Raw genomic sequence first — 17497 nt, forward strand, 5'->3', positions numbered from 1 at the left:
TGGATGCCCCACCTCTGCTGCCCTCTCATTGATCAGGACTGTGCATGTGGTTGCCATAGCTGCAAGGGAGCCTGGGAAATGTGTAGCTTTGACAGGCAGCCGCCTCTGATCAGGGGCTTTCTTCTCTGACAGAATGACCTCTCCTCTGTCACTCTCCACTTTTCTCCAGAGCTACCAAAAAACGGAGCCGAGGCAGCACAGGCTCTGTGGCCTCAAAGAGCTTCCCACAAAACGGTTCCCAAAGTCAGGCCATCTTGGTCAAAATCTGACCCCCAACTCTCTCACACACACACACCACCAACAGGAAAGCAAGGGAGAGGTGCTGTAGGGGACACACAGGGAGGTTTGGCCGCCGTCCGCGCACCCCTAGAGGCCGCTGTGGCACCCACATACCTGTGCACAAGCCACCTGGGGGCACGACCCCCTACTTCCCTGGGGCAATGGTAGGGGCAGGGGCGGGGCAGTGGCAGGGGCAGGGGCTCGGCGCAGGGGGGTGGGCAGCCTGAGGAGCCGAGGGAGGGCAGCTGCGCATGTCCACTCCCCCACTCGCCGCCGGGGGGCCCCTGGGGATCAAGCGTAGACCCCTGCCAGGCCTGTCAGAGCGTCCCAGCGCGCCCGCCTCCCCACGGACACAGGTGAGCGACGCACCGGTGCCCCCGGCCCCGCCAGGCCTGGGGGTATCCTCGCGCCGGCTTTAGGGGACTCTCCCCCAAGCGCCAAGCCTTCTCCCGGGCGAGCGGTCCCTCACTCGGCCTGCCGGGAGGGGTGTTGGCGCTGGGCTGGAGTCGGAATGGGTCTTGACAGGATGCCTGGGCGACACTGCTCACACCGAGCCCGAAGTGCAGCCCTGGTTTCGGGGACCCCTCTGCACTCCGAGCTTTGCACCTCGCCGGGCCTCGTCCAGGAAAGCGCGACCTGGCGAGGCCGCCCTGACCCCAGATCCCGGCTCCTTAGCGCGCCGGCCTCGGTGAGCTGGACGAAGCCCCCCAACCTGGTCCCGGCGGCTCTGAGCATGCGGCCACCGCCAGGAGCCCAGGGGACCCACCGGGGGCTCCGCGCCACTTGAGAGGACCGAGCCCCCCATCCCCGGCGCTTCCCGCGGGCTGAGACCCTGGGCCAGTGCCCTTGGCACGTGCCTCTGCGCCTCGCGGCTCCCTCCCGGGAGTGGGGCCGTGAGGACCAGGGCCGCGGCCTCCCTGCGCGTCGAGGGAACTGGGCGAGTGTGGCCGGTCCCGCCAGGCAGCTGGGGCGGGAGCTGCGCTCGGCCACTCGGCCAGTCCCCGGGCTCCCCTTCCTCACCGTCGGCGCCCCCAGACTCCAGCCGCTTGGACCCCGACTTAAGAGGCAGCCTCGACCCCGCCTCTGCCTTCTGACCCATCCCTAAAGATGGCCGGGCACCCCTACAGGACCCCCAGAAGCAGACCTCTCCCTCCACGTGCGCCGCTGCCTCGCCCCTCCCCGCAGTCCTCCAGGTCTTCTTCCTGTCCCCAACCGTCGGGGACCCCCAAGCTCCATCCTCCGCTTCCTGCTCTCTTCATCCCGCCCCCGCTCCTTCTGGGCCAGCGTCTCCAGTGACTATTCCCAGGGATCCCTCAGAGCTGAGGACGCCGAGGCTGCATCCCCATTTGGGACCTTGCCCCGACCCCGACCTCCGGATCTCCAACTCCACCAAACCTCGAAGCCACCATCTGCCCCCAAACTGCCGCTGCTCCAGGCTTTCGGAGGGGAGTCGTGGCAACAGCCATTAGGATGCACTAAGCGGGGCACTTCCTGAGCCCAAGGACACCGAGGGGCATTCACTGAGTGAATGGGGATGTGCTGCTAATAACTAACACTAATTGACCACCTGCCGTGTGCCCATCCTCTTCGAACACGCAACTTCCTTGTTCCTTATCTTGTTATTGTCTCTTTCTCTCTGCCAGAATCTAATCCTCACAAGGGCAGGGACTGGGGTCTGTTTTGTTAACTGCCATACCACAATGCCTGGCACGAAGGAAGATTCTTGAATTAATGAATGGAGATTAAATTATAATTTAAAAGCCTGGCACGAACTAAGCACCTTCTGCATGCTTATCACCTGCTACTGACATATAGTTCACTTTTTTTTTTTTTTGAGATGGAGTTTTGCTCTTGTCGCCCAGGCTGGAGTGCAGTGGCCGGATCTCAGCTCACTGCAAGCTCCGCCTCCCGGGTTCTCGCCATTCTCCTGCCTCAGCCTCCGGAGTAGCTGGGATTACAGGCATCCGCCACCACGCCCGGCTAATTTTTTGTATTTTTACTAGAGACGGGGTTTCACCATGTTGGGCAGGCTGGTCTCAAACTCCTGACCTCAGGTGATCCACCCAACTCAGCCTCCCAAAGTGCTGGGATTACAGGTGTGAGCCTTTGCACCCGGTCCACTTTTTTACCTAGTTTGTTGTCTCTCACCCCGACCAAATATAACCTTCATGGGGGCTACAGTTTGTTGTCTGTTTATTGCCCACCTCTATGTCCTTGCCACACAGTAGGTTCCCAATAAATGTATGTTGAATAATTAATAAAGACAACATTCTAATGATAATGGCTAACAGACCACGTAATTGACATATTTATTTGGGTTATTGTCTTACCTGCCTCTGCCTTTTAGAACATAAACCTTCTGGGGGTGGGAATGTTGAGTCCCTACTGTGTGGCAGGCACTGTGCTGGGCTGGGGTTCAATGGTGACCCAAACCGGCAAAATCCTGCACTCCCTCCATCATAGGGAGGAACTGCTAATGGGCATAGGCATTCTCTTCGGGGTGAGGAAAATGTTCTAAAATTTAGTTATGGTGATAGTTGCACAACTTCATGAATATGCTAAAACCCGTTAAATTGGACCCTAGCTGGCTGAACTTGATGGGATGTAAATTACATCTGGATAAAGCTGTTTGGGAAATCTAGACTTCACAGTTGTTGGTTCGTGTGAGGAGGGAAGGAGAGATGGGGGGAACGTGGGGCAGGGAGAAAACAACATAAATCATATATATATAGCACGCAAATTGGAAGGTGATCAGCACACAATAGGCACTCGGTAAATGTTAAAATAATGACACCCCACTGTCTCCTTGCCCTCACATGGTCTCCCCTAATGTATTGCCTGTTGTCTTGCTTCTTTTCTTCCCACTTGCAGAGCCCGCTGCCCACGTCTCTTCCCTGAGCTGCCTGCTGGGGTCATGGAGCTGCCAACAAAGCCTGGCACCTTCGACCTGGGCCTGGCCACATGGAGCCCTTCCTTCCAGGGGGAAACCCGCCGGGCACAGGCACGCTGCAGGGATGTTGGCAGGCAGCTGCCTGAGTACAAGGCTGTGGTGGTGGGTGCGAGTGGCGTGGGCAAGAGTGCGCTGACCATCCAGCTGAACCACCAGTGCTTCGTGGAGGACCACGACCCCACCATCCAGGATTCCTACTGGAAGGAGTTGACCCTGGACAGTGGGGACTGCATTCTGAATGTGCTGGACACAGCAGGGCAGGCCATCCATAGGGCCCTGCGTGACCAGTGCCTGGCTGTCTGTGATGGTGTGCTGGGCGTCTTCGCTCTCGATGACCCCTCGTCTCTGATCCAGCTGCAGCAGATATGGGCCACCTGGGGCCCTCACCCCGCCCAGCCCCTCGTCCTCGTAGGCAACAAGTGTGACCTTGTGACCACCGCTGGAGATGCTCATGCCGCTGCTGCAGCCCTTGCACACAGCTGGGGGGCCCACTTCGTGGAGACCTCAGCCAAAACACGGCAAGGCGTGGAGGAGGCCTTTTCCCTGCTGGTCCATGAGATCCAGAGGGTCCAGGAGGCCATGGCCAAGGAGCCCATGGCAAGGTCCTGTAGGGAGAAGGCCCGGCACCAGAAGGCCACCTGCCACTGTGGCTGCTCTGTGGCCTGAAGGTCTTGGCCAAGAAATGTAGACCTCCCCCCAGGCCAGGGTGATTGTTTATTTGACATGAGACCCCTGAAGCAATTAGCTTTGAGGGACACATTCAGTATACTAGGGAAAGATGGACACCTCTCTTGTTTTCACTTGGTGAGGGGCTTTTTGGTAACATGGGAGTGCCTAACGTTGCTTTTGTTATGTCAAGTTGAGAGATTTTGTGCAAAATTAAATAAATGGTGTTTTTGGTTTCAAAGCTGCCTCCAGGCTGAGTGTTGTGTGGGTGAGAGTGAGACTGGGTACAATGTTACTTGAGTTGTAAGAATTCTTTCATTGAAGAAATTCAGGGGGAGCCCACTGTGTGCCAGGCTCCGCTTTAGATACAAGGGAGGTAGAGGCAAACAAGACACTTAAAAATCCCTGCCCTTATAGATATGGCATCAGGCTAGATAGTGATAAAGGCTACATGTTAAAGGCAGGTGAAGGAATAGAGTGACAGGTCCAGGAAAGCCTTCTAGAGAGTAGGTGACATCTGGACAAAAACTTGAAGATATCCAAAGGTAGAGGGACTAGCCAGTGCAAAGGCCATGGCCACAAATCAGCTGCCGCCACAGCAACCCTCAGTATCTCCAGGGCCTGGAGCAAGAGTACAGGTAGGCCTCTACACTACATAACTAAATAGGTAAACAGACATTGCAAATCAAGCTTTACAAAGCAAAGGAAATACACCCTATCCTACTTTGGCAAGTACACTTTCTTAGTGACCTGGATATCCAGGCTCCAATTTCTCAGCCTTCTCAGAGTTCCCTGCCAGAATGTGCCTGTCTGCCAAAGGGTGTGCCTGTATTGGGACCTCCCCTTCCCCAGCGAGAAGCCCTCTCCCGTTCTCTCCCCCGCATCAGGTGTTCATGTGTGCCTGTGACATCCCAGCCAGCACCTCAAGCTCTACTCACGTGCCCCACAAAGCCACCCCTTGGCCCTCAAGAGGATGGTCCCTTGGAAGATGATGGTGCAGGCCCTGAAAGTGGCCTGAAAGCCTGGGATCCCCATACCCAAGTGAGGCCTAAAAGGGGGACACAAGATCCGCGTGGGCACTGCCATTGTCCATGTTGATGCCTTCCCCTCCACCTCTAGGAGAGACAGACTGAGCAGGTGATTGCTCTAAAGTGCAGGACCCAGGGTAGGAGCTCCTCTCCCCTGGTCTAAGGGCAACCACCACCGTGGGCACCACCAGCCCCTAGAAACTGCCACTCACACAGACAAGCACAGAGCTGCTTCAGATCATGTTTATTGTGGGGCCAGAGGGTAGGGATCCTCGGGTGGGAGGGCTGGTTGGCCGGGGTAAGTTGCTCTGGATGTGCTGGCCGGGAGCAGTCCTGGTGGCGGGATGGCAGGGGCACTCCTGGGTCCCAGGGTGCAAGGGATCCGGGCTGTGCTCAGGGTGGCAAGAGGCGGCGTGCAGGCAGCTGGGGCGCCGGGGTCTCTAGGCGTTTCACGCGCAGCAGTGCCCCCAGCACGCCCTCAGGGGGCACGTCGGAGCCCACATCCTGGTCGGCGGCACGGCGGAGGCGGCGCGGGGCTGCCACCCCCTCGGAGTCCGCGCTTCCGGCAAGAATCCGTCCCAGCAAGTACCTGCAGGGCCGAACGCAATGCAGTGAGGCTGCGTCCGCGGTGGGGCATTCCCTGGCCCCACCCCCGAGGCCCAGAAGGCAGGATCCACAACCACATACTGCCTGGGGACAGATTCCCTCCCCAAGGAGGCGTCCTCAGCCCACGGCTTTCAGGAGACAGCCGTCGCCGCCTTTCATCCCAGAAACGGTGGCTTCCCTGCCTCCCTCTCCCCTTTCCAGGACCTGGGGTCCACTTCCCCCACTGAGTACTCAGCCAGGCATCCTTGCCCCGACTCCCTGGATCCAGGACCTCACTCCCTCTTAGGGCCCCAGGACTTAGAGGTCTGCACTCCACGGGAGAAGCAGGCGTCCCAGTTCCTCTCCCTCGACCTCCCCGGACGGAAGCACCCGACCCCTCCCCACCCCTGCCGGGCACCTCAGCAGCTCGGGGTCCACGTCGGGTGTCTCGTCGCCTGCCTCCTCGGCATCTGGGCCCGCCGGGCCGTCGTCGTAGACTGGGGGCCGGGGTCGGAGCGCTGCGGCGGGGACAGGCGCGGGGACAAGCTGGGCTGCAAGGGCGGCAGGGTCAAGGCGGGCGCGGAGCAGAGCGCGAGCTAGCTGCGCTGCAGGCGCGTCGGGGTCGTCGTCCAGGCCCAGAGCCGGGTCAGAGTTTCGGGGGCCGCCCCAAACACGCAGCAGCTGCGCCAGGACGCGCGCCTGCTGATCCTCAGCCTCCTGCGCCTCGGCCCGCGCCCGCTCCTGACGTTCCGCCTCCAGCAGATGCGCCAGAGCCCGCGCCAGCTCCTGCACCGCCCCCGCCGCCTCACCTCGGGGCACTGACCGCCGGAAGCGGCGGGGAGCGCCAGTCTCAGCCAAGGGCGGCGACGCTGCGCTTAGGCCGCGGGGCTCCTGAGAGAAAATGAGGTGTGAAAAAAGAGTTTGTCAGCGTCTGTCGAGCCAGGGACCCCAGCCCGGGAAGCTCCGTGGGCCTCAAGCATCCCAGATGCCACCGAAAGCACCGTGACCATCCAAATATACCTGGACTCCCCTAAGGCCACTGGAAACCACCAAATATCTCCAAACACACTTAAGGCCACCTAAGATCCCCAGACACCCCGCACCCCGCCCCACAGCGCGCCAGTGATCCCTTGGTGACTCTCATAATTCCTCCCTCCCCACCCCCACTCCTGGGGACCGAGTTTCTTTATAAGAGTAGTGATGGTAGATATGACAGTTACAGATTTTTCCATATTTAATATTGTGGACAATAGGAACTATATGAATAAACTTGTTCATATACCATTTGGCATGTGTACAAGTTCATCTGTAGAGTAAATTACCCAATAATAAATTTTCAGTTCAAGCAGTTTTGAAACAATTTCCACAAGTTTAAAGAAATAAAAGAGGGTACCAATAATCTGAGCAAGGAATAAAAGATCATAAAAATGACTGTGAAGGTTTGAAAAAGAAACATACAGGACACATATAAATATGTTTAAAAGGAGTGATGCCTGCAACACAAATAGCCAATAAAAGAGTAGTACACAGGGGCCGGGCACTGTGGTTCACACCTGTAATCCCAGAACTTTGGGAGGCCGAGACGGGCAGATCACAAGGTCAGGCGATCGAGACCATCCTGGCTAACACGGTGACAGCCGGTCTCTACTAAAAATACAAAAAAATTAGCTGGGCGTAGTGGTGGGCGCCTGTAGTCCCAGCTACTTAGGAGGCTGAGGCAGGAGAATGGCGTGAACCTGGGAAGGGGAGCTTGCAGTGAGCCAAGATCGGGGCCACTGCACTCCAGCCTGGGCAACACAGCGAGACTCCGTCTCAAAAAAAAAAAAAAAAAAGAGTAGTACACAGAAGATACAGAGAATTCCTAAACAGTAGTAAGAGAAAAACTCATACAGAAATAGAAAAAATACATGATCACCTATTTCACAAAAATGATTACTAAACATGAAAAATTGGGCCAGGTGTAGTGGTTCATGCCTGTAATCTCAGCACTTTGGGAGGCCAACGCAGGAAGATCGCTTGAGGCCAGGAGTTTGAGACCAGCCTGGTCAACATAGCGAGACCCTGTCTCTACAAAAAATAAAACCAAAAACATGAGCGAGGCACACGCCCATAGTCCCAGCTACTTGGGAAGATGAAGTGGGAGGATCACCTGAGTCCAGAAGCTCAAGGTTGCAGTGAGCCCAGATTGCACCACTGCACTCCAGCGTGCATGACAGAGGAAGATGCTGTCTCTAACAAACATAAAATAAAATTTAAAACCTCATTAGTAATCAGGGGAAAGCAAGTTAAAATGCCAGTGAGATACTATGCATAATATAACCAAAAGATTGACCCAAATCAAAAAGTCTGATAATACAAAGCGTTGATATGAATGCAGAAAAATGGGAACTCTCACACTATGCTGGTGAAAATTAAACTGGCAAAGTAATTTTGAAGAGCGGTTTGACAATATCTAAAAAGATGCACATATCCTATGACCCACTCCTGGGATGTTATGCCCCAGAGTAGCTTTGGCACATACACTACTGGTCACAAGTTCATGACAGATGACGGCAGCACTGTTTGTAATAGTATAAAAGGGCAGGGGAGAAAGAAAAGCCTGGAAACAATCCAATGTCCACCGACAAATTGAGAACACATATATAAATCATGATGTCCTCATAGGATATAATGTTATGCAGTAATACAAATAAATGAATTATAGCCACCAAGCATAAACTTGGATGAATCTCGCAACCAAAGCAGAGCCAAGAAAAAAAAAAAAAAAAAGCCAAGTTCCAGAATTTCACTGCAGACTGCCTGAGACCACTAGACACCCTGAGGACTTCCTAGTGACCCCTAGTGACTACGAGGAACCAGTCACCCAGTATGATTCCATTTCAATGATGTTCAAAAAGCAGGAAAAACTAAACAATGGATTGTTTTGAGAGCTACACATATGTGATAAGCTACAAACAAAAGTAAGGAAGTAAGGGATCAATGGACAGAAAACATAGAATATGGACTGTGCGGGAACAGGGGCTGCCATGGGGAGGGGCACACAGGGGCTTCTAACTCTTGGTCAAGCTCTATTTATTCAGCTGGAGTGACTGCTACACGGGGGAGTTATTTTGTCATCATTCTTTACATTGTACATATATATTAAACACATTGTTACACGGATATAAGGTAACAGTTTTTTTTTTAATTCCCATCTTTGATGCAGACAGTATTGAAGAGCTAGAGGAGGATGCCTCTGCAAGTGCCCTTGCTTGGCGCCTACCACTCCTCAGTCACCCCGGGGTGTCACACTCACCAGCAATCACAGCCTCACACACATTATGAGGACTGACAGGCCTGGAGATGTCACATATACAGCCCAACACTGCCACAGTCACATGTAAGGACCTGCACACGTTCACATCCGCAGCTGCCCCTGCAGTTACACTCGCCAAGCCACCCAGGTGCAAGGACATGCACCATCCTTAAAGACACAATGCAGCAGAGAGACATCATGGCTCCTCTCCTCAGGATGACACAGCTCCACAAAGAAACAGAGAGAAACAGTCTCAGGAACATGCAAATGAAATCCCAGGCACTTGGTCCAACAGAACCACTACGGAATGTGCACACGGAGATGCGAAGACCACTCCCTCTCAAACAAAAACGAAATCACAGAGAGTGAGAGAGAGAGAGACGCCCCTAGGCCATGCCAACACACATATAAGGATTCACAAATATACACACGGTGTCACTGAGAAAACAATCGGGCCCACAAAAGAATCGCGCATAGAAGTATCCCGGTATCACGCACACTACACACCCAGACGCACCACGGCACCTTTGTAGGACACTTGGAAGCGCTCAAACCAAAGAATACACACTTTCAAGGACACGACACCTCCACACCGCTGTCCTCACATCACACGCACACACACCGATGCGCGCGCGCCCTTTCTTAAAGCGCCTTAGTGCCATGGAGAGCGTCACAGGCACCGGGCGCGGAAAGGTGGGCAGGGCGAGGTTACCGGCGGCGCCCGGGATAACGCCATCCGCACAGGCAGAAACCGAGTCAGGTCTCAGGTGTGCCGGCGTGGCTTGGGCGCGGACCGGCGGCCGGAGCCCAGGCCACCCTCGTCGATCTCTCCGCACGTACCGGGAGCCGGCTCGGGCGAGGGTGAGGTGGCGCAGCCCCAACTCCAACCCTCGCCGGTGGCATCCTCCCCCAACCCCACCCCGCGCCGGACTGGAGTCGCACCTTTACCGGCCGCGCGCAGAGCGCGGGGGGCGGCTGAAAGAGACCCAGCAGCAGCAGCACCAAAAGGCCGACGCCCCCGGCCCGCGGCCCCCAGAGCAGCGGCGACCCCGCCATGCTGCCCCAGCGAGCCGGGCTCCGGACGGGCGGACTGGCTGGCAAGTGCGCAGTGCCGGGGCGAGCTGGCGAGGCTGCGGCGCTCTGCGGCTGCGCACGCCCGGAACCAGGCCCCCCCCCGAACCCCCCCCCCCCCCACCAGACGCAGGCGCAGCCTCGGGGAACTGGCAGCCCCTCCAGACCTCCCGTCGCCATGGAGATGCCCAAAGGGCAAGGTGGAGAGCTGGCGGTTGCCATGGCAGTGGGAGGGCAGTTGCTGGGGCAACCGACCTTACAGTTACCTTGGCAGACAGGAAAACAGGCAAGAAAAATGGACTCAGTGGAGTGGAATGGGGGTCTGGTCCTCATCTCTCTTCCTTGGGGAGGAGATGGACTTTAGTTTGTTCATTAGATAAATAGTCAATGGATCACCCGCAGTGGGCCCGGCCCGCGCGGAGGGAGATGGTTTCAATCTAGGTGATGTGACCATGGACAGCTCAGTTCGCCATTCTAAGGCTCAGGCTCTCAGAGGCCTAAAGGGGTTACTACTGACAGCCTCCCTCAGAGTGACCTTGGAGGTTTAGAATGACATTCAGTAGGAGCTCAATAAATGCCCCCTTCCATTCTCTCCCTGTCTCTTTCTCTTTTTTTTTTTTTTTTTTTCTGACAGGGTCTCACTGTGTCCTCCAGGCTGGAGGGCAGTGGCCGGATCTCAGCTTACTGCAATTTCCACCTCCAGGGTTCAAGCAATTCTCATGCCTCAGTCTGCCGAGTAGCTGGGACTACAGGTGCCCACCACCATGCCTGGCTACTTTTTGTATTTTGGTAGAGATGGGGTTTCGCCATGTTGCCCAGGTTGGTCTCCAACTTCTGAGCTCAAGCAATCAGCCCTCCTCGGCCTCCCGAAGTGCTGGGATTACAGGTGTTGAGCCAGCATGCCTGGCCCCGGCCCAATACTTTTATTTCTCTATGGCTATCTGTGTTTCTCTTTCTGTACTTATGTGCCCACAGCTCTCTCTGTGTCTTCCTCTCCCCCTATGTCTCTCCTTGTCTATGACTTTCTCTCCTTTCATCTCTGCAACCCCTGTCTTGTCTCTGTCTTTATTTTACTGTCTATATCTACCTGTTTTCCGTAGATATATACATAGATACATATATACATAGACTTTACCCATATATTGTTCCAGAAATAAGTTCAAGTCACTAAAATGACATATCAAAGGAAACAAGATCTTGAAAAAATGTGTATCCATAGGGTGAAAAATGTTGGGGAGGGAATGGTAACAATGGTTATCTCTGGGGAGGTAACTAATGGTTTGTTACTTTCTCCTTTATACTTTTCTATTGTCTGAAAAAAGAAAAAGTTACAATAGGCCAGGCACGGTGGCTCACGCTTGTAATCCCAGCACTTTGGGAGGCCGAAGCGGGTGGATCACCTGAGGTCAGGAGTTTGAGACCAGCCTGGCCAACATGGTGAAACCCCGTCTCTACTAAAAACACAAAAATGAGCCGGGCATGGTAGCGCATGCCTGTAATCCAAGCTACTCAGCAGGCTGAGGCAGGAGAATCACTTGAACCTGGGAGGCGGAGGTTGCAGTGAGCTGAGATTACACCATTACATTACAGCCTGGGTGACAAGAGTGAAACTCCTTCTCAAAAAAAAAAAAAAAAAAAAAAATTATAATAATTATGTATCACTGTTACAATCAAATAAAAAAGAGTACAGATATTTTCATTTTGGAATTAAAACAAAATATGAAAACATGGCATAAATTTAAAGGGATGAAAAGAAAGATCCATTCATGGTGCTGTGGATGTATCTATCTAACCCATTGACTCTAACTGCCTTCATCTTGATAGTGTTACAAACAACTTTACAATGAAAATCTTTGTATAAATCTTTTTGTGAACCTGAAGATCATATCCACAGGAATGATGTCATCAAAACACACTTAAGATGGCCCCCATGATTCCTGCCATCTGGCGTTCACATGCTTGCATAATCCCCTGTCCTTGAGTTTGTGCATGACCAAGGGTGACTGACTATATGCCATTACATGTATGTGATCATATTAAAAATAAGGTTGAGGCTAGGCATGGTGGCTCACGCCTGTAATCCCATCACTTTGGGAGGCCGAGGCGGGAGGATCACATGAGGCCAAAAGTTCGAGACCAGCCTGGCTAGCATAGTGAAACCCCACCTCTACTAAAAATACAAAAATTAGCCGGGCGTGGTGGGGGGCATCTCTAATCCCAGCTACTCAGGAGGTTGAGGCATGAGAATTGCTTGAACCCAGGAGGCAGAGGTTGTAGTAAGCCAAGATTTCGCCACTACACTCCAGCCTGAGCCTCAGAGTGAGACCCTGTCTCAAAAACTAAATAAATAAATAAATAAGGTTGAAACGACCATGTTGTGGAAGACTCTCACTGCCTTGTTGGTTTAAGCAAGTGGCCACTTTGGGGAACCTTAAACTCTAGGAAATGAGGGTGGCTTCCAGTTGACATCCAACAAGAAACTGAAGCCCTCAGTCTTATGACTGTAAGAAACAGAATACTGCCAAGAACTCCAGTGAGCTTGAAATTGGATCCTTTCCCAGGGAAGCCTCAAATGAGACAGCAGCCCTAGTGGACACCTTGATTTTCAGCTTCTGAGACTATAAGCAGAAAATCCAGCTAAGCCACACCCTGACTCCTGATCCACAGAAACCATGAGATAATATAGCATGTATATAGTTTGAAAGCTGTGAACTTTGTGGTAATATTCTTTTTTTTTTTTTTTTTTTTGAGGCGGAGTCTCCCTCTGTCGCCCAGGCTGGAGTGCAATGGCTGGATCTCAGCTCACTGTAAGCTCCGCCTCCCGGGTTCACGCCATTCTCCTGCCTCAGCCTCCCGAGTAGCTGGGACTACAGGCGCCCGCCACCTCGCCCAGCTAGTTTCTAGTTTTCTTGTATTTTTTTAGTAGAGACGGGGTTTCACCGTGTTAGCCAGGATGGTCTCGATCTCCTGACCTCGTGATCCGCCCGTCTTGGCTTCCCAAAGTGCTGGGATTACAGGCTTGAGCCACCGCGCCCGGCCTGTGGTAATATTCTTTACACAGCAATAAAAAATTAGTCTGACTAGGATAAGACCTCTATGGAGAAAAAGTTAAAACTCCATTAAAAGGTATAAAAGAGGCCGGCCGCAGTGACTCATGCCTGTAATACCAGCACTTTAGGAGGCTGAGGCGGGCGAATCACCTGAGGTCAGGAGTTCAAGACCAGCCTGGCCAACATGGTGAAACCCCATCTCTACTGAAAATACAAAAATTAGCTGGACATGGTGACACGTGCCTGTAATTCCAGCTACTCAGGAGGCTGAGGCAGGAAAATTGCTTAAACCTGGCAGGCAGAGGTTGCAGTGAGCCGAGATCGTGCCACTGCATTCCAGCCTGGGTGACAGAGCAAGACTCTGTCTCAAAAATGAAAAAAGATCATCTGAATAAATGAAGACACAATTCATGTTCTTGGATGAGGCAATTTCGTTTTATAGAGACGTCAAGTCTATCCAAACTAATATATAATTTCTATGTAATTTCAATTTAAATCCCAGCTGAATATTTTAAAGAAAATCAATTAAATGTACTTTTTATTTTGTTTTATTTTTAATCCTCTCTTTCTGTAATAAAATGTATTGTTTTGTTTGTGTGGGGTTTTTTTGTTGTTGTTGTTTTTGTTTGGTTTTTGGTTTCTCCTTTGTTTTGGCTTTTTTGTTTGTTTATTTGTTTGTTTGTTTGTTTTTTGAGACAGGGTCTCACTCTGTCACCCAGGCTGGAATGCAGTGGCAAAATCACGGCTCACTGCAAACTCCACTTCCCAGGCTCAAGCAATCCTCCCACCTCAGCCTTCCGACTTGCTGGGACTACAGGTGTTTGCCACCATGCCCAGCCGATTATTGCATTTTTTTGTAGAGACGGGTTTCACCATGTCGCCCAGGCTGGTCTTGAACTCCTGGGCTCAAGTGATCCTCCCATCTTGGCCTACCAAAGTGCTGGGATTACAGGCATGCCACCACACCTGGCCATATTTTTAAATGTATATAAGAATCCATGCAAAAATTTGTACACAAATGTTCAAGGCAGCATTATTTATAATAGCAAAAAGTGGAAACAACCCAAATGTTCATCAGTAGATGAGCAGATAAGTAAAATGAGGTTTCTCCGTATAGTTGAATATTATTCAGCCATAAAAAGGAATGAAGGGGCCGGGCGCGGTGGCTCAAGCCTGTAATCCCAGCACTTTGGGAGGCCGAGATGGGCGGATCACGAGGTCAGGAGATCGAGACCATCCTGGCTAACACAGTGAAACCCCGTCTTTACTAAAAAATACAAAAAACTAGCTGGGCGAGGTGGCGGGCGCCTGTAGTCCCAGCTACTCGGGAGGCTGAGGCAGGAGAATGGCGTGAACCCAGGAGGCGGAGCTTGCAGTGAGCTGAGATCCGGCCACTGCACTCTAGCCTGGGGGACAGAGCAAGACTCCATCTCAAAAAAAAAAAACAAAAAAAAGGAATGAAGTGAGGCCAGGTGTGGTGCCGTAATCCCAGCACTTTGGGAGGCCAAGGCAGGCAGATTACTTGAGGCCAGAAGTTCGAGACCACCCTAGCCAACATGGTGAAACCTCGTCTCTACAAAAAATATAAAAATTAGCTGGGCGTGGTGGTGCACACTTGTAATCTCAGCTACTTAGGAGGCTGAGGCAGGAGAATCGCTTGAACCTGGGAGGCATGGGTTGCAGTAAGCAGAGATCGCACCACTGCACTCCAGCCTGGGCAACAGAGAGAAACTCTGTCTCAAAAACAAAAAACAAAAAGCAAAAAACAAAAAACCAGAATGAAGTGCCGATACACGTTACAACATGGATTAATCATGCACAAGAAAGAATATTGATGAGAATGCGCACATCACAATTTACAGATTCTGCTTAATGAAGACCCCATATGAAAAGTAACAGATATGCCAGGTTGGGAAATGATATTTGCTCTGTCTGAAATGACAAGAGGTTAAACAAACAGAATAGAAAAGACTTTGAGAAATCAAAAAGAAAAAGGCGCCCCAAGGCCAAATGGATGAAAGATAAAACAGGTGGGACATGGTGGCTCACGCCTGTAATCCCAGCACTTTGGGAGGCTGAGGCAGGCAGATCTCTTGAGGTCAGGAGTTCAAGACCAGCCTGGCCAACATGGTGAAACCCAGTGTCTACTAAAAATACAGAAATTAGCCGGGCGTGGTGGTGCTCACTTGTAATCCCAGCTACTCGGGAGGCCAAGGCAGGAGAATCACTTGAACCTGGGAGGCAGAGGTTGCAGTGAGCTGAGATCATGCCATTGCACTCCGGCCTGAGCGACAAAGCTAGACTCTGTCTCAAATTCAAAAAAAAAAAAAAGCCTGGGCCTCTATGGATTCAAAATCCAACTGCCTCTTCAACATTCCACTTGGATATTTAATAAGCAAAGTAATGTTAACCTCTCCAAAACTGAGTTATTGATTTACCGCCTCCAAGCACCTCCGTTCTCGATCCCTCCCCCCACCAAAAACCCCTCCGTCTGCCCATCTTAGTCAGCGGTCCGTCACTCACTTAGCTTCTCCTGTCAAAAATCACACAGAAGCCCAGCATGGTGGAGTGCACCAGTATTCCCAACTTCTTGGGAGGTTGAGGTGGAGGAATCACTGGAGGCCAGGACTTTGAGGCTGAAGTGAGTTATGATTTCACCACTGCACTCCAGCCTGGGTGACAGAGTGAGACCCTGACTCTGAAAAACAAACAAAAAACAAACAAACAAAAAAACGGCCAGCCATGGTGGCTCATGCCTGTAATCCCAGCACTTTGGGAGGCCAAGGCAAGAGGAGCCCAGGAGTTCAAGACCAGGTTGGGAACATGGTAATATCCTTCTCTACATACATACATACATACATACATACATACATACATACATACATAAATGCCGGGCGTGGTGGCACAACTTGTAGTCCCAGCTACTTGGGAGGCTGAGGTGGGAGGATCGGTCGAGGCTGCAGTGTACCAAGATCATGCCACTGCACTTCAGCCTGAGTGACAGGGGGAGACCCTGTCTCAAAAAAATAAAAAATAAAAAACCACCTAAGTGAACTTTTTCCTCAGTCTTGTCTTTGTGTCCCTAAGAATTGCTTTTAAGTTTCTTCTGACCAGAATCAGGAAGGTTTTTTTTGTCTTGTTTTGTTTTCTGTGTTTTTTTTTCTCCTAGCCCATAATCAGTGGTGATTGGCCTTTGGCCAAAATATGAAGACATGAAGTTACACAAGCACCCCCCTTCTGGAACCTTCCAATTCACATGTAATCTTCTCAGTCTGAGGCGGTGCCTCTTCCAGAACAACACTTGCATCCTTCATGTTCTGTTACTATAATGGCAACACATATATTTGTCTCTCTAAATGACACAATTTCACCAGGAGAATTTGCAAATTGAAGCAACCACTTTGGGAAACTTTTGACAAACAAGATTGTTCATTTGAAACGTGCCTTATAACAAAATGGGAAGAAATTCACATGGAGAGAGTGTTTGTCTTATCTTTTTCGAAGAGAGAAATCCTTTTGTTTAACATAGGAGAGACCCTCCTTGTCATTTATGTATTTGGGGATGCAGAAGTGCTGACTTTTTAATAGTATGTTTTGATAACGTTGTCAAAGGCTTGAATTATTGTTTAAACCAGCTGTGTTGGCCAGCGAGGTGGCACACGCTGTCATCCCAGCACATTGGGAGGCCGAGGTTGGCGGATCACTTGAGCTCCGGAGGTTGAGGCTGCACTGAGCTATAATAGCCCCACTGCAGTCCAGCCTGTTTGACAGAGTGAGACCTTGTCTCAAAAATATCATAGTAATAAATAAAATAAAATAAAACAGATATAATAACTCTTTTGTGTATGTTTATGTCAAAGTGAGTTTTCCTGCAACCAAAATTTCTCCTCTGTCCTTTCAGAAGGAATCTAACAAGTCTTTAATAATGATAATTTATTTATTTCTTTCTTCTTCTTTTTTTTTTGTTGAGACAGAGTCTCCCTCTGTTGCCCAGGCTGAAGTGCAGTGGCACGATCTCAACTCATTGCAACCTCCGCCTCCCAGGTTTAAGAGATTCTCCAGCTTCAGCCTCCCGAGTAGCTGGGATTACAGGTGCCCCCTACCATGCCCAGCTAATTTTTGTATTTTTACTAGAGATGGGGTTTCACCATGTTGGCCAGGCTGATCTTGAACTCCTGATCTCAAGTGATCCACCCACCTCGGTCTCCCAAAGTGCTGGAATTAGAGGCATGAGTCACTATGCCAGGCCTAATAATGATAATTTTGTGTCCATCTGAAGCCAGCTCCTTCTCCCTCTTTTATTTCTAATTGTCTCCATCTCTTTTGCGCTCTCTTGGGAAACTTTAAATATTATCTGGTTTAAATTAAAAAAAAACAAAAACAAAACACTTCGGGCTGGGTGCACTGTCTCATGCCTGTGATAATCCTAGCACTTTAGGAAGTAGAGGTAGGAGGATGACTTGAGCCTGGGAGATCAAGGCTGCAGTGAGCTATGACTGCACTACTACACTTCAGTCTGAGTGACAGAGCAAGACTTTGTCTCAAAAACAAACAAACGAAAAACATTTCAGTC

The 17497-nt window shown here is 51.3% G+C and overlaps 2 protein-coding genes across 2 annotated transcripts; one reads left to right on the forward strand and one right to left on the reverse strand.

Moving 5' to 3' along the window:
• The first annotated feature begins 94 nt into the window (after positions 1 to 94).
• Positions 95 to 4060, forward strand: ERAS (ES cell expressed Ras). Its single transcript, XM_023201925.1, has 2 exons — positions 95 to 635; positions 3151 to 4060. The coding sequence occupies exon 2, from the start codon at positions 3194 to 3196 to the stop codon at positions 3893 to 3895; it is 702 nt and encodes a 233-aa protein (XP_023057693.1). The 5' UTR covers positions 95 to 635; positions 3151 to 3193; the 3' UTR covers positions 3896 to 4060.
• Positions 4061 to 5150: 1090 nt separating this feature from the next.
• PCSK1N (proprotein convertase subtilisin/kexin type 1 inhibitor) lies at positions 5151 to 9959 on the reverse strand. The gene is made up of 3 exons (XM_023201960.1): positions 9746 to 9959; positions 5927 to 6399; positions 5151 to 5512 (listed from the first exon to the last, which is right to left on the reverse strand). Exons 1-3 carry the CDS (start codon positions 9857 to 9859, stop codon positions 5317 to 5319), a joined length of 783 nt encoding a protein of 260 aa, XP_023057728.1. The 5' UTR covers positions 9860 to 9959; the 3' UTR covers positions 5151 to 5316.
• Positions 9960 to 17497: the final 7538 nt, after the last annotated feature.

The sequence above is a fragment of the Piliocolobus tephrosceles genome, chromosome 12 (assembly GCF_002776525.5).
Source record: "Piliocolobus tephrosceles isolate RC106 chromosome 12, ASM277652v3, whole genome shotgun sequence".
Lineage (NCBI taxonomy): Eukaryota > Metazoa > Chordata > Mammalia > Primates > Cercopithecidae > Piliocolobus > Piliocolobus tephrosceles.

What these genes read in the sequence shown, in the direction of transcription:
- ERAS (XM_023201925.1), top strand. Translation starts at nt 3,194, where the DNA reads ATGGAGCTGCCAACAAAGCCTGGCACCTTCGACCTGGGCCTGGCCACA.
- PCSK1N (XM_023201960.1), bottom strand. Translation starts at nt 9,859, where the DNA reads ATGGCGGGGTCGCCGCTGCTCTGGGGGCCGCGGGCCGGGGGCGTCGGC. An exon ending in TCTGCGCGCGGCCGGTAAAG is followed by an intron (nt 6,400 to 9,745) that starts GTGCGACTCCAG and finishes ATTTTCTCTCAG; the next exon opens with GAGCCCCGCGGCCTAAGCGC. An exon ending in GTGGACCCCGAGCTGCTGAG is followed by an intron (nt 5,513 to 5,926) that starts GTGCCCGGCAGG and finishes TCGGCCCTGCAG; the next exon opens with GTACTTGCTGGGACGGATTC.